The sequence below is a fragment of the Megalobrama amblycephala genome, linkage group LG17 (genome assembly GCF_018812025.1).
Source record: "Megalobrama amblycephala isolate DHTTF-2021 linkage group LG17, ASM1881202v1, whole genome shotgun sequence".
In the NCBI taxonomy this organism is placed as follows: Eukaryota; Metazoa; Chordata; class Actinopteri; order Cypriniformes; family Xenocyprididae; genus Megalobrama; species Megalobrama amblycephala.
Genome location: NC_063060.1, coordinates 31,161,926 through 31,186,518, shown reverse-complemented (window position 1 = coordinate 31,186,518; position 24,593 = coordinate 31,161,926). Strand labels below are relative to the sequence as shown.

The 24,593-nt window shown below is 37.0% G+C and overlaps 2 protein-coding genes and 1 long non-coding RNA gene across 12 annotated transcripts in view; 2 read left to right on the top strand and 1 right to left on the bottom strand.

The window, feature by feature from the left end:
- The first annotated feature begins 74 nt into the window (after nt 1-74).
- Nucleotides 75-1,945, top strand: insl3 (insulin-like 3 (Leydig cell)). Its single transcript, XM_048163353.1, has 2 exons — nt 75-848; nt 976-1,945. Exons 1-2 carry the CDS (start codon nt 662-664, stop codon nt 1,248-1,250), a joined length of 462 nt encoding a protein of 153 aa, XP_048019310.1. The 5' UTR covers nt 75-661; the 3' UTR covers nt 1,251-1,945.
- LOC125250653 lies at nt 1,139-3,123 on the bottom strand. Its single transcript, XR_007180829.1, has 3 exons — nt 2,987-3,123; nt 2,371-2,549; nt 1,139-1,268 (listed from the first exon to the last, which is right to left on the bottom strand). It is a non-coding gene; the product is annotated as an uncharacterized LOC125250653 (long non-coding RNA).
- kcnn1a (potassium intermediate/small conductance calcium-activated channel, subfamily N, member 1a) overlaps nt 2,489-24,593 on the top strand; it is a 43,266-nt gene continuing 21,161 nt past the window's right edge. For 5 of the 10 annotated variants that reach the window (XR_007180826.1, XR_007180827.1, XM_048163347.1 and 2 more), the window contains exons 1-2: nt 12,798-15,239; nt 22,829-23,278. Coding sequence is in view for 8 of the 10 variants with exons in the window: in XM_048163347.1 (XP_048019304.1) it covers nt 14,256-15,239; nt 22,829-23,278 (1,434 nt within the window). In the remaining 2 variants the exon portion in view is untranslated. Of the gene's footprint in view, nt 2,619-3,001; nt 3,166-9,919; nt 10,645-10,860; nt 10,923-12,797; nt 15,240-22,828; nt 23,279-24,593 lie in introns of those variants that run through there. The other 5 variants (XM_048163346.1, XM_048163345.1, XM_048163350.1 and 2 more) reach the window with 4 other exon arrangements.

Sequence of the window (24,593 nt, the reverse complement as noted above, 5' to 3'; positions counted from 1 at the left end):
AACCTGCAACAACTTTCCACTAGGGGGCTCCTGTCCCATTCACTTTTCACGTCAAAATAAAAACAATATACTTTTTTACCCTAGCAATCTAAACGAATAAATGTGTCCACAAATCCTCCATTAACAAATAGCCATTACAACATTTAATATCCAGCATATATTACATTAATCAATCATCCAAAAACAGAAAATTAGATTAGAACTGTTCAGATGGAATAAATCTCACAAATGTTCAGCACAAAAGCACAACCATTAAATAAATGTGTTTAGATGACATTTAGTGATATTCTTGTTATTATGGAGGCATCTTACCCATCCTCCCCTAATATGAAATAGTGCATGTTCATTGACGCATTTCTGTAAACTCATAAAAGAGATATTATAAGAAAATATGACCAGCTATCACAATTTTCCTTGACCCAAGGCAATACCATATATCACAGCTGACATGTTTTATCTGAAATACGTTCCAGCTTTGAAGGCCTCAAAGATCAGAACATGATTTTCTTCATTCAAGGCCAGTTAGATTCTTGTAGAACCATGCATGCCAAACGTCTGATGGGGGGTATAAAAACCCCCGAATTGGTTTCGGTAGGTAGCCTGAAGTACCTGAACACACTTGAATATTGTGTATACTAATCTGATCACCCCGAGAAACACCATGAACATTAAGTGGTTTGCTTCTTTAGCTATTTTAATTCTCCTCGAGACTTCCAAGACTGAGAGTCAAGATGTACGAGTGAAGCTCTGTGGTCGTGAGTTCATTCGGATGGTGGTCACATCATGTGGGAGCTCTCGACTCAAACGGAATGTGCTTGATTCAGACTTTCACTTTGCAAACCCCCATAGTAGGTTTGCCTTCTTCAGACATTCATGTTATCCATTCATTTACCTTTTATTTACTTTATATGTTTTCACCTTATTCTGTATATTAATACATCTTCTCATTTTCATATGCCATCTGCACTTTTTCAGGGATCCTACAAAACTGGCTGGACAGAGATCTCTTTGCACAGCAGAAATGGACCCCGACTGCTGAGGACAAGCAGTGGCGGGAGCACAACGCCCCTGAGAGCGTGACAGAGCATCCAGCCCCCTACCAGCGCAAGAGCCCACCAGCAGAGCTTCTGGAACACCCCACCACTGTGCAGGATCTCAGCATGTCCTCCAGGACCCGTCGTGATGTCGGGCCAGCGGGCATCTGCTGTACTTCTGGATGTACCATGAGTGAACTGATTCAGTACTGCTAAGCTCAAACCAGATCTCAGCTATAGATAGATATATATAGAGAGATACACATATATATTAACACTTTACATCAAGGTTTCATTTGTTAGCATTAGTTATTTAGCATAAACTAACAGTAAAATATATTCTAAAGCATTTATTAACCTTAGTTAATGTTAATTTCAGCATTGCTAATATTACAATCAAAAGTTGTATCTGTTAATGTTATTTAATAGAACTGGACTAACATGAATTAAACAATGATTATTTGTATTTTTATTAACTAACATTAACAAAGATTAATAAATATTGTCATTGTTGGTTCATGTAAGTAACCTAATGCTAACCATTGGGAACTTATTGTAAAGTATTACCTTCATTATGAATGTTGGTGCAGGATGTATGTATGAAATTGAATGAAAAGAGTGTTGTTTTATATTTTATAGTATAAGCTTTTGATTATAGTTGATCAGTTGTGATATGTTTAGATAAATATTTTATAAGGTTCATATGGCCTACAGAAATTGACTGGTTATTTGATTGGTCAGTGATTTCAGTATGACAGATGACACTGACAGGGAACTTTATGCAATTAATCCAAATAATCAAAGATAATATCTGGTATAATAAATGTACTTTTTGAGATAACTGAACTTGCAGGCTGTATATTTGATCAGTGACACTAAATATATTCTCAGAATAAAGACGTAGTAAATGTATCACTATATTTTTAACACAGTAACATTTTATGATTTGATTATTGTGAATTGCAGATTTTTTTTCTCGAGTGGTGCAACATATTACAAATGTACCGCTAGAGGGGGTACACTAGCCTACTAGTAGTAAAAGCTATATGTTATTTCTACATCAAAAATCACTTTCTACATCAAACCTTATAAAATACGTCAACATAACGTTTTATTGTTTACAGTGATCTAAATCAGTTCACTTCATACCTTTAGAATGCTTTAGATCATAGAGATTTGCTTGAAATTGCTCCGGAAACGTCATATCAGTACAACAAAAATACATTGATGGTGTTTGAAAAGGGCACAATGACTCAAGTATCCTACTGTTTCAAAAATAATCAATGCTAACACGTATGCACACACACAAACAGGGACCTTCTAATGGTAGGCCTACCTTAGATGAGTAGATGTGTATTCAGGCCACATAGACACTGTCAGACCAGCTGCTGTGCCACAGCTGCTCTTGATAGCACGTCTTCATATTCCTCCTCTGGGCCTCTGTCTATTACTGTCACTTATTCAACAGCCCAGGACAAATGAAGATAAGGGACTTATGGTGTACAACAGAGGGATCTGTACAAATGAAGAGACTGAATGCACGAATATCTGATGCTGAGAATGACTGTTTTCTAACATCATCAGGTAAATTTTACTCTGATTAGTGTATATCAAAGCATTCTATAATCTCCAGTGTCTTGTTCCAGGTATTTTGTTCAAAGTAACAAAATGACTGAAACCGAGAGACTTTTTAAATACACATAAAAACAGCACAAAAAGATCCTTAAGCAATTTTTTATGAAATCTTGCCAGGAAGATATCACTGTACGTAGACATCACACAAGTTCCCATCAATCTCTGTGACAGCTATTTGTTTAGCCAATCAGAAGAGTTTTGAGGCGTTTTCTTTCTTGTCACGGCGCACGGTCCATATATGGGAAACTTATAACCGGAAACTTAGAGCCCGAAATTTGAACGTGAATCGTGAGGGTGCGAAATGTCAGATTTCTTACCTGCCAGCCAGGCTCTGCTGTCAACAATGGTTTACAAAGCCAAACGTCCTTAAAGGAATATGAATACAGAGGATTGTAAAGAGACAAAAAAGCGACTGGACCAAAAATGAAGAAAAACGATAAGCTTTTCGTCGCTGGGGAGTAATGAGAGTCAAAAAGTGCAAAACAGATGTTGACAGGTAAAACTACCATGGTTACGCCACAGCGGCGGACTTTAGAGTAGGCTGTGATTGCGTGGCTCAATCTGGCGAAAATTTAAAGCTGCAGTCCGCAACTTTTTTTGGTTAAAAATGATCCAAAATCAATTTTTGAGCAAGTACATAACCAGCCAGTGTTCAAAACTATCTCATTATCTTGTCTCGATTCACAACAGTAAGCTTGTAATAATGTTTTATAATAAGAGCGATATGGCGGATTTCCGCGGGAAATTCGAGCTTGCAGCAGTTCCTCTGTGCGTCATTACATCACGTCCGTAAACAGAAAGGAAGGAGTCCCGTCAAGAGGCTAGTCAGTTATATCATGTGAGGATGCTGCCGGTAGCGGCACATTCTGATGGCGGACTGTAATCCAGAAAGATCCAAATGACAATCATCAGTGACAAATTGGAAATTAACCCGTAGCCAAAAAGCAAAAGACTTTGGACTGTGGAGTGACTACAGAAATTGAAATCTCTACGTAACTCTAATGCACACTAAATACACAGTCACACAATGCTGATGTTGTTAACAATAACAATTTGAGAACAATATAACAGTAATAATAATTTTCACGGTTTGGCATGATCCGAGCTAAGCGATCGTTAGATTTAATCACTATTGGCAGCGTGATTTATTGTAGGCCTAATGCTTTTTTCCTCAGTTGGTCAGAACAAAAGTGGCAGAAATGTTACTTACTTGTTCAGATGATATTTTCCAGTGAAAATTCTTATATTGGTCATACTTTCAAGACGTAGAATCTGTGATTCTGAAATACAGTATCTACACCGGTGTAGTGACTGACAGCAAGCATTAGATTCATCCACGCTGACGAGCTGTGCCGAGGCACAACGCACGTACAGATAACTGTTCCACATATGACTGCAATCGCATGTTTCAAACAGAGATGGAGACAAAGAGGAAAAATCGCGGACTGCAGCTTTAATATTTTACTTTTTTTTTTTTTAATGCTAAACCCAGCGCCCATTAACTTAGGCCCTTTATGAACACCAAATATGAAATTAGTTCATTTGAACTTGTAGCTGTTATACATAAATTGTCTCTTTGAGTTTCATTTCTTAATAAGGAACTAAATGTAGGTCTATTGACAAAACATATAAAAATGAATTGTGTTATTTAGTTAATTTACTTGTAATTAGTCATTTTAATCAAATTTGATCATCTTAATTTATCAAAGGGTTAGTTCATCCAAAAATGAAAATTCTGTCATTTATTACTCACCCTTGTGTCGTTCTACACCCGTAAGACCTTCGTTCATCTTCAGAACACAAATTAAGATATTTTTGCTCAAATCCGATGGTTCAGTGAGGCCTGCATTGACAGCAAGTTAATTTACACTTTCAAATGCCCAGAAAGCTACCAAAGACATATTTAAAACAGTTCATGTGACTACAGTGGTTCAACCTTAATGTTATGAAGTGACGAGAATACTTTTTTGTGTGCCAAAATAAGTTTATTCAACAATATCTAGTGAAGGGAGATTTCAAAACACTGCTTCATGAAGCTTCGAAGCTTTACGAATCTTTTGTTTTGAATCAGTGGTTCGGAGCATGTATCAAACGATCTCAAACTGCCAAAGTCACGTGATTTCAGTAAACGAGGCTTCGTTATGTCATACGTGTTTCGAAATTTAAATGGTTCACGTGACTTTGGTGCTCCGAACCACTGATTCAAAACAAAAGATTTGTAAAGCTTTGAAGCTTCATAAAGCATTGTTTTGTAATCTCCCTTCACTAGATATTTTCGTTATTTTATTTTGTTGGCGCACAAAAACTATTCTCGTCGCTTCATAATATTAAGGTTGAACCACTGTAGTCACATGAACTGTTTTAAATATGTCTTTAGTAGCTTTCTGGGTGTTTGAAAGTCTAACTTAACTTGCTGTCAATGCAGGCCTCACTGAGCCATTGGATTTTATCAAAAATATCTTAATTTGTGTTCCAAAGATGAACAAAGGTCTTGGAACGACTGGAATGACATGAGGGTGAGTAATTAATGACAGAATTTTCATTTTTGGGTGAACTAACCCTTTAAAGAAAGAGGACATATTGTGAAAACTTGATTTCAGTTTATCAGCCTATTTGGTCTCTGTTTTTCCAAATCCTACATCCCATCAGCAGCACAAACAGACTTCACCCACTCCCACTCTACACTCCTCTTATCTGCTTTCCTGCCCCTGCACTTCCCTTGTGAGTGAGTGGGTGTTCTCACTACAGCTGCCATGCATAATTAAGGATGCAGTGGAGGTGTACTGCAGTGGTGCTGAGCTGCAACACCATTACAGGCCGCTGCAACGTTTGTGCATCAGAAGCGACTGTGTTAAACACCAGAGCACCAGAGATCCCTGTTTCACGCATGTATTCCCTCAGTAGCTACTCAGAGAACAAGCAGAATGCTTAACTGTGCTGAGCCCCGTTTAAATTGCTGCTATTTAATGCAGAAAATGCAGCTCATTGAATTCAACAAAGATTTTTTGATTGTATACACAAACTGGCTCACTGCCTGACACCCTGACAAGCACTACTTGCAATTATATAGTGCACACACTGTGAGGAATGTCCTCGCAGGAGATCTCTTAATAGGCTCTGCTTCACCACTGAGACTTGATCACAACGTGTGGTCCCTCTCAGCAATCAAGAGAACACAAACCATTAATATTAATTGGATGCTGTCTTGCATGCATATGTTATAGATTAGTGCAGTAAGCTACTGCGGTACAGTGCTGAATTTTATTTCATCAGCTAAAACCTGATGATTCTTCCGACTGCTGCCAGGGGTAAATATTTTTTCTGTAATATAAAAAAAAGAAGCTGCAAGCAGCTATGACCATGAACCAAAACAGCCACATCCGTGAGATCAGTTAAATTTAGATGAATTTCATGTCATGACCCTGGTCCACAAAACCAGTTATAAAGGTAAATTTTTTTGAAATTGAGATTTATACATCACCTGAAAGTTGAATAAATAAGCTTTCAATTGATGTGAATTGAAATTCAATGGTTTGATAGAATAGGACAATATTTGGCCGAGATACAACTCTGCAAACAAATCTAAATATTGAGAAAATTGCCTTTAAAGTTGTCCAAATGAAGTCCTTAGCAATGCATATCCACTCACAAAAATAAATTGATATATTTATGGTAGGAAATTTACAAAATATCTTCATGGAACATGATCTTTACTTAATATCCTAATTTGATTATGATTTATGATTTTTGGCATAAAAGAAAAATTGATAATTTTGACCCATACAATTGATATTGTTGGCTATTGCTACAAATATACCCAAGCAACTTATGACTGGTTTTGTGATCCAGGGTCACAAATGATTGTGAAGTTATCAATTGCAGCTCAAAATTTTGTAAGTCCATAAGTATTTATCTTAAGGTTTATACCTTATTATTAACCTTATTATTAAACTAATTATATAAAACTATGTTGTCAGTGCACTACAAATAAGATGGTTCTATGCCTTTATTTTGTTATTGAAACTGGAAAAAAAAGAGATGGCTTAAGGGATTTCTTATCCATTAATGCAGGCAAAAGCATATAGCAATGAATGGGTTAAACTCTAAACCATCAAAATCTTACTTATTTAAACAAATTATGGTGGGTTAAAAGTTCATTCTAATAGTTTTATTGTATTGTTTTTGTAATTTTGTATATTTTGTTTATTTGTTTTTTTTTTTTAACTTTATGTATAGCCCTTTGGTCAACCTATGGTTGTTTTTAAATGTGCTTTAAATGAAATTACACATAATGTATTAATTCTAAAAAAAATGTTTACGTTTATTTGTATTATTTTATATAGAAATAAATGGTGTGTAATTTTTTATTTAGAAGATATGAGACTCTTCAGTTTCCCCTTTTGTCATTAGATTTAGTTCCTCGCCATGGCAAGACTGTTCAAGATATCCAATACCCATTCACAATGTAGCATCTTCAGTATATTGGCATCATGTTGAGAAAGTTTGGTGTTAATCGAATTAAGCCCTTTGTATGCAGCAGTAGTGAAAAACTCAGAGCTTGATTCAAAAAATCCACATTCAAACAAAAATAGCTTACTTCCTGTTGGTCGGAGCTAGTGACTGTAAATTAGAAAGTTGACCGGCTCGATGAGAACAATATACATTATGTACTGAGTTTGGTGGCTGTAGGTAAAACTAACCCCCCATTTTAGTCAAAAGGTGGCGCTACTGAGCCTCTTCTACATGCTCATTATTAAAGTTTTAATGATGTGTGTTGAGTTTCATGGAATTTGAAGCATCTTAAGAGCCTCAAAAAAATATAAAAGTTAAAAGAATATTAAAGTTTGATGTGTTGCCATGACAACAGTATTCAGGATATCAAGAATACTTTCACAGGTGTACATCTGCAGTGCCTTGACATTATTGGGTAATAATAAGAGGGCTATTTCAAAGCATTTTGAAATTGACACACTTCCTGCTTCCAGTTTGTGTCGCTATGGCTTTGAATCACATCCATGTGATTGGCCTGCTACAATGAACACACAGCTGATCTTTCATCAAAATCAGTCAATGTGTGCAGAAGCTGTAACATACTTAATGTTTACCTTTTTTCACCATAAATTCATTGCTTTGGCATGGAAAAACTGTTTGAGATGTCAAAAATCGCTGGAGTTTGGTGGCGATCGGTTCCCCTAGGGGTATATCAAATTCCAGAACATGCGTTCTTCAAACAACCCATAATAGCTGACTTCCTGTTGGGCTGGCGTATGATATGAGTGCAAAAGCTGTTTGGCCCAATGAGATCTATAAATGTATGAAGCTTAGTTACTGTAGGTGAAAAGGGGTGCGCTGTAGAGCCCTTCAAATCTAACTTTATAAAAGGGTGTGCCACAGAGTGTATGACGGGCCGTCACACAGGGCTTCAGCGTCAACGCTTGACAAAGGGCGTGTCTGAAGCTTGTGTTGACGCGACCGTTATAGTGATAACAGCCAGTCACATTACTTTCCAGTGTTGCATGAACGCAATTTGCTAGCGACTGCTCTGGGGTATTTGCATAGGGCGATCTGATTGGATGACGCTTGCGTTGGCACTTGAAAAGTTGAGAAATCTTCAACTTCTGCTGCTTGCAGTGCGAGTGAAGCAATGCGATGGATCCCACAATTCTGATCAGCAACGCATGATGTCACCCATTCAAAGTAAATGAGAAGCGTTAACACCAGTGCCCTGTGTGAATGCAGCGTATGAAAGATGGCTTCAAGTGTCCTACAACAAATACATTTTTAATACAGAGATAGTATGTTAAAAGCACACATTAGTTTCATATTCATGGTGTTTCAAAATAGCACAGTTGAGTACGCTTAGATGTTCGTAAGATTATCTTAAGAAGTCCAAAAGAAGAATTCTTTGTACAAAATTAGTGCGCAAAAATAGAGCACTTTAAGTACATTATGGAAGTGTACTTTTTTCACCTGTGAGAGACCCCTGATATGATTGTAATAATGGTACATAATAAGGCGCTATATGCTTCATTTGTTCATTCATTCATTCATTCATGAAGGTGAGTAAATGAAAATTTCATTTTTTTGGGGTGTATTTTTAAATTGTTACTGCATGGAAGGTCTACAATAGTAAAACAGGATGTCTGTCCATAGATAATGAAAAGACATTGATGACATCAGATGACATCTTGAAAGCCTTCCACTCCAGTGAGGTGAATTTTAAGACTCTAATTCTCCTTCAGGTGAGCTGTGAAAGTCATGAACAGGGCTTATAGAACATCATAAATTCATGCAGAGTACATTCACTTAATCTTGTGTGAAAGCAGATTTCACTCCAAAAATGAGAGTACATTATTGATGACGAGGATTTATGTGAAGGTGAATGAGGGTAAATTCCACACAAGAAAAGAACACCAACCATGACACTAAAAAAAGTACCTGCCCACTTCAGTTTTATTCCCAGCCTCATTAGACAGTGGCACCCTGCTGATTCCCCTTATATTTGCACCCTCTTTGGTAAAAAAGTCACTTTGAAGCTGATTAACACAAACAAAGGAAGGCTTCTCATGTCAAATATTGGCCCCTATAGGCAAACATGGTGCACAAACGTTCCTAATGCTCTTAAAGATAATTTTAAAAAAAGTGTTGTGCTTTATTCTTGACACTGATGCACCTTGCACCATATAGTCTACAATTGTGATGTGTAATATTGGTCTGAAATGCATTCCTCTTCTTCTTCCTTTTTTTTTTTTTGCATGACTAAACCTACAAATTCATTAAGAGTGACAATCAAGAGATAATTGAAATAAGCAGAAATTATTGACAGCATTACTCTACAGATGTCCCATGCTGCCTCCAGATTAAAAAGTAGCTTAATTCTCTGTCAAGCTGCAAACAAATGCAAGATGTCCGTCCTTCTGAGATGTAGAGCTTGTTTCCAAACACACATGCACACTCCTGCACTGCCCATATTCGGCTCAGCAGTATATGCACAATACAGAGTCCGACAGCAGCAGTGTGTATAAAGCTTTAAGGTTGTATCAGCACAGATTCATATTATAATGACTCCTAATGATACTCAAAAAATGGGATAAATTCAATAAAATTAACATATCCCAGGTCTAAATTCTAATATCTTTGATAAAATATATTTGCTTTCATTAAACATGCTACTATAGCTGAAACATGTTAAAATGCATTTGTTATTTATTTAGCACCATTCATTTATATGTGAAAGCAACAATAGACCATATAAGAGAACGGCAAAATGGTGTCTCCAGTGATGCTATGTAAGAATCCCTTTATTTCGAATGCTGCAGGAACATTATTTTAAGATCAATTTTGCTGCGGTTTGTGCGTGCATGGGAACCCCCGAGCCCCCACCCTATTCATCCACCCCCGCTAGTCTCTCAACAACCAAGCTCTAAAAATAGAACAGGGATCCCCCCATCAATTTACAACACGTCACAAGGTCATATAACCCTCCTTTCACGATCCTCGATCAATACTACGGCGTGACGGTCCCAGTCTAGGTCTTGGAACCAATTTTCTGTGCTGCACGTGAAACACACGTTCGCGTGGATTTTTTTGCTTTCCCCCCTCAATTAGTCACGACGTGTATAGCCTAACTAACTGCGGTGGAAGTGTTCTTTATTATATTCCGTTTTGAGATGCTTTTCAAGATGTAAACGTTCAACATCTGAAGATGAAAGTGAAGGGGAAACACGGAGAGTGCTCGCGCCATCGGTCGCATGCATATTCACGCGCTGGAGGGCATGCCCGTCACTAGACCGAGGACAACGTTCACAACGAGGAATTGTGTCGGTGTGGACTTCCTTTTTTATTCGGGGAAACTACGTGTGTTTCTTATTTTGAACCTGATTATATATATGTTTTTATATTATTTTATTTATTGGGCTGATGTCATAGTCAGGAGCGTTCAAATGGATCCGTATGAAGATGTGTAAAGTGGAAGGTAAGAAAGTGGAGATTCAGTAACTTACTGGACATTTAAGTTTTAATGCCACAGCTTACTGCCTCACATTTGGTATTTCATGTGGTTCCCTCTGTTAGTGTTAGCCTTAAAATGGCAGACCAGAGGTGATGAAAGAAGGTTTCTCAAGGCCTTTGAAGCATATCTTTGTGATGATTTATTCTGACCTATCTTCATGTTGCCCTTTCATTTATACAGACAACCTTTGTCAGAGAAGATGAAAAAAAAATGTGACACCCTCCACCCCTCCATAAACCCAGGTGCCTTTGCATGTTTGCTTATTTGGCAAGGTTTTTTTTTTCTTATAATGCTGTTTTATTTTTCTGTTGGTATTGTTTGTGTTTTTTCTCTCTTTCCAAGTCAGGTCTTATTTTGTTTTTGTTTTTTTGACTAGTGCCATTAATAACTAAATCTATTTTACGTAGAGTAGCAAGCTGATCTTTATGAAAATATTCTCTCCTCATTGTTCGTGACAACTGCAACATTAATAAATAAGCAAAAAGAGAAAAAAATAGTAAATGAATAATAATAATAAACATTTCATAACCAGTGTGAGTGATAGATCTAGGCTGAAAGGGTCCTAAATGATTCAAGCTATGCAAATACTATATCAAGGCCATCTATTTTTAACAAACAAATCTTTCAACTCATTAGATTTCTTTCTTTTATTAAAAAAATTGGCATAAAATGTACCATTTGAATATGTGCTTGAGCAAATTCAGTGTAATTTCTGTTTTAAAAAGCAAGCATGTCTGGTGCATCAAGTCTGGTACTCGTCCTCTCCCACTAGGCATTTATTATAATCTTTGTGGATCACGACTCTTGTCAGCTCAGTTCTGGTCCTTCATTTCCCCTCAAAATAACCTTGCATGTGAAAGAGCTGATTTGTTGGATCATTGTCATAACATTCCATAGAATGTATTGCAATGTGATGCGTGTTTCAGAGATAATGTCTCTGTCAATCAGACGTGAGGGACTGTATGCTGCTTTCGAATTGTGCGTATACCGTCCATTGCAAACTCTTTTTTCTTTTTCAAATTAAAGGCATTTGAATCATTACGTGTGTGTGTGAGATTCAGGTTACTTTTTCATGCAAGCAGGCTATCGTACTTCATTTTAAGATGCACTATAGTAAATTGACCCTCACTGATAAATTCTTCTCTATTGATATTTTACTAAAATACTATACAAAACTATACACAGCTGTATTTTACTGACATGTTTGATAGCATTGTGTGTAACACTGTACGTTTACTCTTAATACAATAATGGTGCATGAGAATATTATGCAAAAATGATGGATATGATTTGCAAAATGCCTTGACATTTACCAGGCATATCTTTTGCCATCTGCCAACATGACTAAAAGGCTGTAAATAATGGGATTTGGAAAGTTTTGTTTTTACTCAGAAGATTCAAAGATTAAAAACATGATGATGTTTCAAGATCAATTTCTCATTTTATAGTTTGATGAGTTTCTGAAAATGCTCTGTCATTATTCATTCAGTCATCAATTTATTAATTCACATAGTAATTTAGCCTGATTTCTCAGGGTTTCTTTGGTAAAGGCAGATGCCTGTCTGCTATATCAGCCATGTTAAAGCACTTTATTGGGCTTTCCATTACATCTGATTTCTTTTGAATCTGTTCCACAAACTTAAACCTCAAACAGATCTTTTCATATTTATAGATCTTAATATGTATAAAGCTATTTAATATATATCGTTGTATTTAAGCTGTTTTCCATGGGATGACAGTTTTCCTGTGATTGTAGGTGATTTCAGGTTTCTTTGTTGAGACGTTTGGTCCTCACAATGTAAGTAAAACCTGATCCGCAGCTCTCATGGTTGTGATCTATTCCTGGACCAAAGAGAGCATCTTTATGCTCATTCTTTCCAACACTCATCTCCATTCTCATTATCATCCAGCATAATGGGTGTCCTCAGTAAACTATCATTGATATTAATGAGGAAAGTTATTTATACCTAGGCATTCACAAATGCTTGAAGTCTTTTATCTCTAACATACAAAATGTAGATGTCTATTACACAGAAATTGGATGAAGTGGAATTCAGTGATTGAGGATTGAAAATTAATCTGAGACCTCCTATTGCACAAGCTAGGGTGTGTAGGTGGAGAATTTATTCAAAGATACAAAATTACAATATTTTTTTCTCTTTGACAACTGTTTGTCTGCAGTTATTGAAATGTTTAACAACACGTATGTAAAAAAAAATGTTGCTGTGGGATATGATGACAAGAGTGAATCTGACAAAAACCTCTTCGTAATTTCTCCAGTGTCCATTTTTTTTGATATGCCTTAATGTATTTTGGTATTGGAATACACATCATCTTATGCTATACTGAAAAACTATCAGCTTGACAACAATATATTATTTATATATTTTTCCAGAATAAACCACTGTTTCTGATAAGTGTGGGTCAGTCAAGGAGCATAAATATCGGAGCAAACGGAAGACCCATTCTTTATTAGTCGTCCTTGTGTTTTTCAAGTATTATTTATTCCACATTATACAATAGTCAGTGTGGTCCCAAATTTGGTTGATTTGGAATAACAGCACTGGGTAGTTTCACTGATTTAATCTGCTTTTGTGTGTTTATGGCATTCTAGACGACCTAGACTAGACTATTTGTGAGTAGGCTAGTGTAGAGTAGTGAACAGAGATTGGAGAGAAGGAAGTCAAAGCACAAGTGTTGTCTTTTATGGTAGAATTTATTCTTCTAGTGTACTATTTTTGTCTAAAACATAGGTTACTCTTTGTTTATAGAACGTATACTGTTATATAACAGAGCTGACAGTCATGGAAAACCTGGAAATATCAGGGAATTTGGGGATAGTGAATGAATACAGTCTTAAATAATGAATAATTAATTGACATTTCTATAGTTAATATACTAATTTTTATATTTTTTAGCTATACTTTTCAAGGAATATTTTTGTAGGCGAATACTCTTTCTGATCTGTGAGCAAATTGTCCTTTTGGGTTTGTTCTCTAAACTGACTTGCAGATTATGTCTCACGATTCATATTTATCTATTTATAAATCGTTATCTATTAAAACGTCATGATAATTCGAACCCTTATGAAAGCCATATCAGACTCGACTCATCGTCCTGACTAAATATGCTCGTCAGATTTTGCTTAACTATTGTCTTACACTCAACACTCGGTTATCATTTTATATGTACGCGCAGGTTTGGACATAGGCTTTACGCCATAACATTAACCAATTTTATAACAGCGGTGCACCTGTCACGTGAAGTGATGTTCTTTTTCATTTTTAATACTATCATGCAGTGGCAAATCCCGCCGAGACATTCGGCTTTCGCCGCGTGCATGACCTTGCTAATACCTAATTCACATCTCAGGTTTAATCTTATCAACTGTAAACATAAAGCGGTTTTCACACGAGGGCGGTGTTCATCCCAGCGATGACATCACGAGGCAGGTCTTGCTCAAGCCCACCAATGAGACAAGGCAGATCGGTTCTTTTGGGGCACATCGCAATGAATGGGTGTCGGTGCTTTACAAGGCAAAGGAGCAACCACAACAAGACGCGGATATTGAGGGGATGCGGCATCGGCACGCGGGAGCTGTCCACCAGCAGCAAACCAACGACGCGGACGCTCGTGACAGTGAGAAGGAAGGATCTCGTCCAGTCGCCCCGCTCTTTAGTCTGCCGCCCCCACCGCCATCGATAAAGGAGCGATCCACCTCCTCACATCACAGCCGACATGTACAGTCTTGTCCGGACCGCGGCACCAGGAACGGCGAGTGCCTGCCTTTGACCGGCCGCTGCAGCCTCGCACCGGGAGCGCACAGTGACCGTCAGTCTTACGACAACCAGCCGCATCCGTTTCCAGGGGCCTCATCTGGCTATCAGTGTCATTCTGAGGGGCTCTCGCAGAGCAGCCATTCTCCTCAGCACACATCTTCCGTTTCCCCGCAGCCCTCCCCATCTGATCTGCTGCCGCCGCCTCTGCCTTCGCACATTTCTTATACGCGGGATACGCGCCAAAAGAGTGCTAATTACAAACAAGAAATTGTACAGCGTGGCGTCGGGGAGGGGGGGCGTCGAGACCAAAACCAGTTGCTGCAGCAACCTTGTTATAATCAACAAAGGGACCCCTCCTTTGAGCTACTCTTGCCAAACTCTGGCCAAGGACAGATAAATGCACGCGAGGAAGCCGAGAAGGAGAAGCAATTAATTGAGCCTCAGGCTCAGTTACTGTTGGGCAGCAGCTTACCCATCAACTACTGCATCAGCAGATCGGGGCAAGTGTGCAGAGACCAGCAGGCGCTGCTGTTGCAGCATCAGCATCAGCAGGCTCGCGCGCAGGAACACAGCCTCCAGCGGCAGCAGAGTGACCAAGACGGCAGGTACCAGGAGGGGGAAATCGCACTCTGTCAGCCGTATCCATGCGAGCGCGCGCTAGAGAGAAACTCGTCGGTGTCTAGTAGTGAAAACAGCAGCCCCCCGTACGGCTCCAGCAGTCAACTGTGGCCAGAGCCCCACGACAAGGAGGAAAGGAAAAATCGAGCAGGCAAATACAAGGTAGGTTGTTTATGTATGGGCACCAGCACAGCTTTCAATATGCAACTCATATAGAATACGCTGCGTTATAACGCGACCACGCCTGTTGTATGTATGTATGTATGTATGTATGTATGTTGTTGTTGTTGTTCTTTTGCTGCTCTTAAACGAATAATCGTGAGGTTAAGCTTTTGAGTCGGCTAATTTGATTTGCTAAAACATGTATTCGTAAGCAGCATATCAACATGATGACATCAAGCACACTGCATCTCATGCATACACTCACGAGGACATAAAAACCCTGTGCCTTTCAAATCTCTCTCTCTTTCTCTCTCTCACACACACACGCACACAGACGTTTGTTAAATTTGACAGCATAGTGCATATAAAAACTTGAAATTTCTCTTCTTGTGAAGGGTCTTCATGCAGTGTAAATTTGTAAATGTAGTTAAATATGGTAATTCAAATGGAAAAAAAATTAACTATGCAAAGGTTGGACAATCATATTGGCATTTAAAATGCAACAAATGAATTGAAGTCTTTAAACTCTTAAAATATATTTTCAGTTAATCCTTACAGCCATACAAAGGCACAACAACGCAGTAAGTAATCCAGCACTGTAGAAAAAAAGGTTTTGTGGTTGAATTTTGATGGAATTGATATCAATTTTCACTCTTTGTTTTTCCTCTGAGTTTGAGCACCCATCTGCCACAGGACAGAACGTAGTCTAAAATGAAATCCAGTTTCACTCATAACTCAATTATGATTTACTCAGTTACTTAATTTTTGCTTTTGAATCTTAAATCTTTCTTTGCATGTGCAGAATTAAAATGGATCCAATTTCACTCATAACTCAATTATGTTTTACCCATTTTGTTTTTGCTTTTGAATCTTGAATCTTTCTTAAAATGTTCTGAATTTAAACAAATTTAGACTACTGCAGATATCTGTGTTATATGAATCTGTGCCACTTTTACAGCGTGCCCAAATGATGCCCTCATTATTTGCCGTGCCAGTGCCTTCATCTGCAGATCATTCAAAAGACTCGAACAGCTCCCAGGGCTCCATTTATTTTTCTGACCCTGTTATCTGATGCCACTCACCGAGGCTCCATTCATGTCTCCATTCTGCTTCATGCTCTCTCTCAGGTCCTGAAATACCTTTTATTAGGTCGATCACAGTGGCTTATCTTCTTGGCTGGTAGTAGCCAAGACTATATACCAGAATATATGGACAAATAATGTGGTGATTAAAAACGTGAATTAGATCAAAATCAGCACGAATCCCTTTACTGCAGTAGTACTTGGCTTTATCATTGTTCTTCATCGAAAAGCATAGATGTCCATTCATTAAAACACACCATATCACAGGTATCTCTAATGCAAATGATCACCTTTTGTACACAGGAAAACATTTGTTTAGATTCTCTTCTTTATACGTTGTGGTTAATAATTCACTTAAAAAACTGTAATTTCTGCACCACTCACCAGATGGATTTGTAAGAATATAAAATTTAATATAGAAAACTAAATCACTTTTTTTCACATGGGTTTTCTGAACAAGTTACACAGCAGGATCTTTAGCTAAAATGTTGGACAATGGTTCGCCAACCATCCCAAATACAGACTTTTTTTGAGCTGTTTCCAGAGTTTCAAGGCTGGACTAAACGCACTTGTACGACAGGAAGAAAGCTAACAAAGGAAGAAAAATAAACTGACCTTTTCAAAGAAAAAAAGCTCTTGATATCTGATGCTAGATAGTTGAAAGGAAAGATACTAATGAGAGTATACAGTCAAAGGAAATTCATTTAGGCAGAGAGTCTTATCAGTTGAGCTAGAATATAGCGGGCAGGGTGGAGTCAGAGACCTTTAGTACTTCAGAATACTGTGCTCTATTGTGTACAGGCTTTGTTAATGGGATACATGTTACTCTGGTAACGCAAACAAAAGGACTTTTGGAATACATAAACTATCCATTACTTTTCATCTAAAGGACTGCAACAAATTACCTTTAATATCTGTCCCACACATCCGTTTATTTATGCTCTGTTTCATTTAATTGTATCATTAAATGAAGCTTTGATCTTTGAGTGATTCACTCAAGACGTGTCCAGCTGTACTCTGCAGGCACACTGGCAGTTTTCCCAATAGACAAATGAGGGAAGATATCATGTATAGTTCTTAAAAAAAAAAAAAAAATCTGATAACTAAACTGAATTCGATAATGCTTTTTGTGTGCTTATTAAGTTTTTCTCATAAATAACTTTGAATCAACATTCATAACATTTTGCTGGTGTGCTTTATTAAAAAATAACTGTTTACTTGTGTAGGCTGATATACTTGCCCATGCATTTGTAACATTTTGTTCAACCACACTGTTCTGGCTAATAGCTCAAAAACTATTTTGGCTAAGATCAAGTATATACAGTTACAATATCCTGTGACACAAACTGAAACCTAATAGTAGTTTGCTATTGGGGTTTTGTGTGATCCACAGTTCCACAAGCACAGACATTGTGCTCTGAAAGGCTTAATATATATTCAACTGTGGTTTACTTGTAAATACTTTTTCATTCCTCCTTCTTGTCAGTGTGTAGAGTTTCCTTTTGACTGGTCTCACTTTGCTTGCTCAGTGATCCTTGCTCTGGTGTTGGAGTAATGTCATGTGAAACGTCTGATAAACCTCTCTAATATAATTAATTGATAGATTATATGATGAAAAATTAAAGACTTCATGAAAGAAAACAATCAACAATTTAGAGTCATATCAGTCCTATCTCCACATTAACACAATGTTACTGTTATCAAACTGTCTGGCAGTTGATATGATTATGCACCAATACTGGCATGGCTTCTCTTTATCTACACTGTAAAAAACTTTTTTCATGATTTGTAAACACAACATTTTTTCTTTTGTCAAATCAACCTCAATAATTAATGTGGTTCAGAGAACATAATATTTTGAGTTTCTGTTGATTAAATCAATCGCCTTCATTGTATTAACTCAAATTTGTAATTTCAATGAACTCAAAATTTTAAGGCAACCTGGATACTTACTTTTTTAAGTTAAACCAACAATTCTTTTTTACAGTGTATAATGAAACAGGCCTGGTGTTAATTCTCTGCATTATTTGTGACATCTTTAACCTATTTAAAAAGAGAGAGATATCAGAATAATGAATAATGAATAAACTCATTCCAGCAGCGTGTCATAGAGGTTCTCCTGTTTATTAAGGGTTTTACCACCTCCGAGCTTAATGCTGTCGTTCCAAAAAGCCATGTAAGTCTGAATGACATTTGTAAGAAAGAGGGCAAGGAAAGGGCTATCTTTAACCATTTAAAGTCTTTCTTTCTTCCTTTATCTTCCTAGCCACCTCATTTCCTCTGTGACTAAAAGGTCAATTTAAATGGGATCACTTTACTCTAAAGGTTTTACGGACATTCAATCACAACAGCCCTTCGTACAGAAAAGAATCACAGAGGCGTTCAGCGTCTTTGGGTGGTAGGCACATTCTTTGTGTTTTGTTTGTTTTTTGAGCGATATAATAATGTCTAGCATCAAGTCAGGAAATGCGTAGTTTAATCTCAATTGACCCCTAAAGGCTTTTCCAAAAAAAACACGAGTCTGGTGAAAATGGAAATATTACTTTTCATTCACTAGTGATACCTAATGGTCAGATTGCCAGTGTGATAACAGGAAATGTGTTAGACAGGGTGTTGCTTAAAGTGAAAATATGAGAAAACATTTCACCTCAGCTGGCGTCAGAAAGTTGTTTTTTAGATTTAAATATGCAAATATTCTTGGTAAGAACATATAGATACAGAAATGATTAAGCCTGAAATCGTTAAAGTGAAGAAATGATTTTAGTTTCTAAACTTCTAGGTGGATTATTAGCATTTTGTGTTCCACACTAGTTTGTACTAGTTTTTTATTGTTTTGTTTATAATGAATTCTTTTTGAATGTGACCTTGTCAGGTCAGTCCCACTTGCGTTAGAAGGAAACACTGAAAGATTGCATAATGCATGTAAGCACAGAGAACGGTGTGAATTTGTATAATGCACTGCAAGTACCCTCTCTTGGTCCTCCAGTACAAAATGTGTCCTTTTTGAAAACATGCCTACTAGTGATGAGTTTTTGCATTATAGCTTTCATACAAAGGTAGATGATTCTGTTGGCATATTCTCCTGTCACTAATGCTGCACCGGTTGCAGTGATTTTAATACCATCAATTTCAAAGTGGCCTCTTCTGTGTTCAGAGCCTCCTATTAATAGTACTGACATTAAAAATTTGACACACTCAAACTTGCATTAGCTGATGGGGTGTTTGGAAAATGGTGTTGTATTAAGTTCAGAATAGCCAGGAAAGAAGTGAATGATATGGCAGTTGTATATAAAGCCAAGTTGTTATACATATATATATATACATAGATGCCTCATTATCATCTGCTTCTATGGGCCGCTATACGTGACGTCCGTCATATTAGAATGGTCAAAACGGTCCAAACACTTGAGAGCAAGTTGACTGTCTGCAACTGTAGTTATATGCATGTATGAATATCTACATCTGCAATAGACTTAAGCAGATGATTTAGGATTTAATACAACAAGACGAAGGCATTACCTAACACAACATTAAAAAGTTGGTTTAAAAATCTGTAATATTGAGTTAATACATACAAACACAAACCAACACATTCTCACCTGTGAAAGGTAATCCCATTTCTTTGGGAATTTAAATCTCATCAGTTTTTACAACAAGAGGCTGCACAATGTTGCGGCATCTTGGAAAACTCATCTTTGAACGTGTTGACCGTTCAAAGATGGCGGACGCATCAACGTGTCTGGAGTGGTCGAATGTGGCATCTACGTATACATATCTATGGTGTTTATGATGTCTAGATTTTTACATTCCTCAAAAGTCTAATTGTTTTTAATCAGAGTATGTGGAAGGGACACACTTATCTATTCCATATTCATTTGATCATAATTACATAAACATTGTTTTCAGTGTGGATTGAGTTTTGAATTTATAGTGTTTCTACAAAAGCCATTTAAACTGATAGAAAATGAGAGCTAATGAATAGGTTCTGTGGAAATAGACTGGATTGTGATTACCCAATGCAAATATGAGATGACAGCTAACACACATTTGTTGTCAACATCAGTAATTTGTGGTGAAACCAAATTTGTCCATTTTTTTTCTCTTTTGTTCATGAATGTAGAGAGCATCCAAAACAATGCAACAGAAAAGACCAGAATATTTTGTTCTGTTGTAATCTCTGTGATAATTACTTGTGGCACTGATGTTCAGTACATGAGCAAGTATATTTTTAAAATGATTATTATTATTATTTATCAGGATCGACCAATACTGGATATTTAGTTGTTCATGATCATTTCCTCTATTTTTACATTTAAATTTGCCATCATCCAACACACACTTAAAGTTTATCTTTAAAAACGCTAATAATTTAATAATACGGTTAAGTGTAATCTTTAGCAAATCTCAACACGAATATCTATTTTCTAGCTGTAAATTATGATGTATATAATGGCTAAAATCCTTTTTTTATTATCTGTCATAATTTTAAAATAATAAGCATATCGACCAGAATTTTAATATCAGCGCAGCCCTAATTGCTTTTATAAGAAGTATACAGTATATAAGTTATTTAATCCAATCACAATTATATAAGATGGTTGGATAACCATGATAATTTTACAGTTTAAATTTCAGTCACATTTTGTCATTGAAATAAGGGAAATTTAAGCACGTAAAGAAATGCCATCATTTGTGTAAAGTTGGTCCATACAGTTTCACACACAAATATGTTTGCTGGGCTCCAGTGTTAAAGGTGCCCTAGAATTGAAAATTGAATTTATCTTGGCATAGTTGAATAACAAGAGTTCAGTACATGGAAATGACATACAGTGAGTCTCAAACACCATTGTTTCCTCCTTCTTATATAAATCTCATTTGTTCAAAAGACCTCCGAGGAACAGGCGAATCTCAACGTAACACTGAATGTTACGTAACAGTCGGGATCATTAATATGTACGCTCCCAATATTTGCATATGCCAGCTCATGTTCAAGGCATTAGACAAGGGCAGCCAGTATTAACGTCTGGATCTGTGCACAGCTGAATCATCAGACTAGGTAAGCAAGCAAGAACAATAGCGAAAAATGGCAGATGGAGCAATAATAACTGACATGATCCATGATAACATGATATTTTTAGTGATATTTGTAAATTGTTTCGTTAGCATGTTGCTAATGTACTGTTAAATGTGGTTAAATTTACCATCGTTTATTACTGTATTCATGGAGACAAGAGATTATTTTCATTTTTAAACACTTGCAGTCGGTATAATTCATAAACACTTCATTCTTTATAAATCTCTCCAACAGTGTGTAATGTTAGCTTTAGCCCGTTAGCCATGGAGCACTATCAAACTCATTCAGAATCAAATGTAAACATCCAAATAAATACTATACTCACATAATTCGATGTATGCATGCAGCATGCATGACAAACTTCTTGTAAAGATCCATTTTGAGGGTTATATTAGCTGTGTGAACTTTGTTTATGCTGTTTAAGGCAAGCGCGAGCTCCAGGGGTGGGGAGCGTGAGGAATTAAAGGGGCCGCAGCCTGAATCGGCACATTTCTAATGATGCCCCAAAATAGGCAGTTAAAAAAAATTATTTAAAAAAATCTATGGGGTATTTTGAGTTGAAACTTCACAGACACATTCAGGGGACACCTTGGACTTATATTACATCTTGTAAAAAACGTTCGATGGCACCTTTAATATAAAGAGGACCAAGAAGATTACAATTAAACAAAAAGGGAAATATTTTAACTTAAAAAAAAACATGTAATTATATGATTCCAAATAGCCTAAAATATACAAATATAATGTATTAGGCTTACATGAACAAAACAGTTAAATTGTTAATCCCAACTATTTGTATTACAATTAATCGTCAGCACAAAATGCATGATCTTAACATGCCTAATTGCGTATATTCCACTTTTAGCTCCACTTTATTTTCCACCGCTTGCTCACCTGTGAGAGACACATGAATCCAGGAGTGTGAGAAAACACCAGTATCACAGCTTTCACAAAGCCCACTCCTCACTCCAGGCAAACAGTGAAACATCCAAACGTCATTATACCTCTCCATATTGGGATATTTAGCCGCAAACCATCACGATTGCTGCACATCTGTTCTGTGTGGGTAATTTCTGCCATTGTATTCCTGAACTAAAACTGGCTGAACTAAAAGAAATACTGTCTTTTTTTAATTTGTTTTATCCATATTGTCAGAGTAGTAGACCGTTTAGCGTACCTCACATTTTTCTCATTACAAAATTAGGTAATTTATGTTAAAGTATATCAATTTATACTTTATGGATCGTTTACTGTACAATTAACATTTAGTCACTGTGATGCACTGAAGTGTGAAGATGCTACAGTAGGTCTTCTGATGAAATGTGTCTCGGGACACTCTGGTCATGGAGTAGGGCCAACAGAGTAGATTAATGCTGGGTTTCAGTGTATATGCTGCTGACACCTGTTTGTCTGTATTTGATTTTTGCTGACAGGCACATGCTGAGCGAACAAAGCTGAGCCATGCTGGATCCAAGCCCTCCCTCTCCGAGAGCAGTCACTCACTCCCTCAGATAGCCATGAACAGCTGCAAGTACAATGGAGGAGTGGTAAGACCACTGGGCAGCCTGGCGGCGTCACGACGCAACCTAGCAGAGCATGACTCTGAGACCCAGCCTCTCCAGACTCTTCACAGCTCCGGCCTGGAAGTGGTCGTCTCCAAGGGAGGTGGCGAGGACCCCAGCAAGGCGTCCAATGAGAGCCTGGTCCGAGAGAGTGGCAACGCACCACAGAAAAAAAATAAAGATATTGGCTACAAGTTGGGCCACAGGAGGGCACTTTTTGAGAAGCGCAAGCGGCTTAGTGACTATGCCCTGATATTCGGTATGTTTGGGATCGTTGTCATGGTAACAGAGACTGAACTGTCCTGGGGGGTTTACACTAAGGTAGGTGCTTCCTTTTTTCAAGTTTTTTTCAAATAAATATGCACATGATAATGAGCAGTGGGATCCAATTGTTAAGTGAAAATAGTGATATATTCTATTTACACTAAGTGAAAATAGCATATTTTCTTAGCAATAGATGGTATTTACATTAAGTGAAAATAGCAATATATTCTATTTACACCAACACTATGTTTACACCCGACGAGACCGTTGTCGCCCGCGTCGCAACAGCTAAAAGCTGTCTACACTGAATGTGATAAAGCGCCCGTTGCAAAGCATTTGTCCTTCCTGTCAGTACGTCATAAATAGAATGAGGCATCAGTTTACTTTTGGAGATTTGTCGCTCGCGTCATGCCGCATCCAGTGTAGACAACATCACAGGATTATTATAATGGGTTCTATTGTCTTCTGTCGCGTTGCATCACGCCGCTCACATCCGGTGTAGACACGGTGTAAGTGAAAATAGCATATTTTCTTAGTAATAGATGCTATTTACACTAAGTGAAAATAGTGATATATTCAATTTACAGTAAGTGAAATTAGCATACTGTCTTAGCAACAGATGGTATTTACACTTAGTGAAAATAGTGATATATTCTATTTACAGTAAGTGAAATTAGCAGCATATTGTCTTAGCAATAGATGGTATTTACACTTAGTGAAAATAGTGATATATTCAATTTACAGTAAGTGAAATTAGCAGCATACTGTCTTAGCAATAGATGGTATTTACACTTAGTGAAAATAGTGATATATTCTATTTACAGTAAGTGAAATTAGCAGCATACTGTCTTAGCAATAGATGGTATTTACACTTAGTGAAAATAGTGATATATTCTATTTACAGTAAGTGAAATTAGCAGCATATTGTCTTAGCAATAGATGGTATTTACACTTAGTGAAAATAGTGATATATTCTATTTACAGTAAGTGAAATTAGCAGCATATTGTCTTAGCAATAGATGGTATTTACACTTAGTGAAAATAGTGATATATTCAATTTACAGTAAGTGAAATTAGCATACTGTCTTAGCAACAGATGGTATTTACACCTAGTGAAAATAGTGATATATTCAATTTACAGTAAGTGAAATTAGCATACTGTCTTAGCAATAGATGGTATTTACACTTAGTGAAAATAGCGATATATTCTATTTACAGTAAGTGAAATTAGCAGCATATTGTCTTAGCAATAGATGGTATTTACACTTAGTGAAAATAGTGATATATTCAATTTACAGTAAGTGAAATTAGCATACTGTCTTAGCAACAGATGGTATTTACACTTAGTGAAAATAGTGATATATTCAATTTA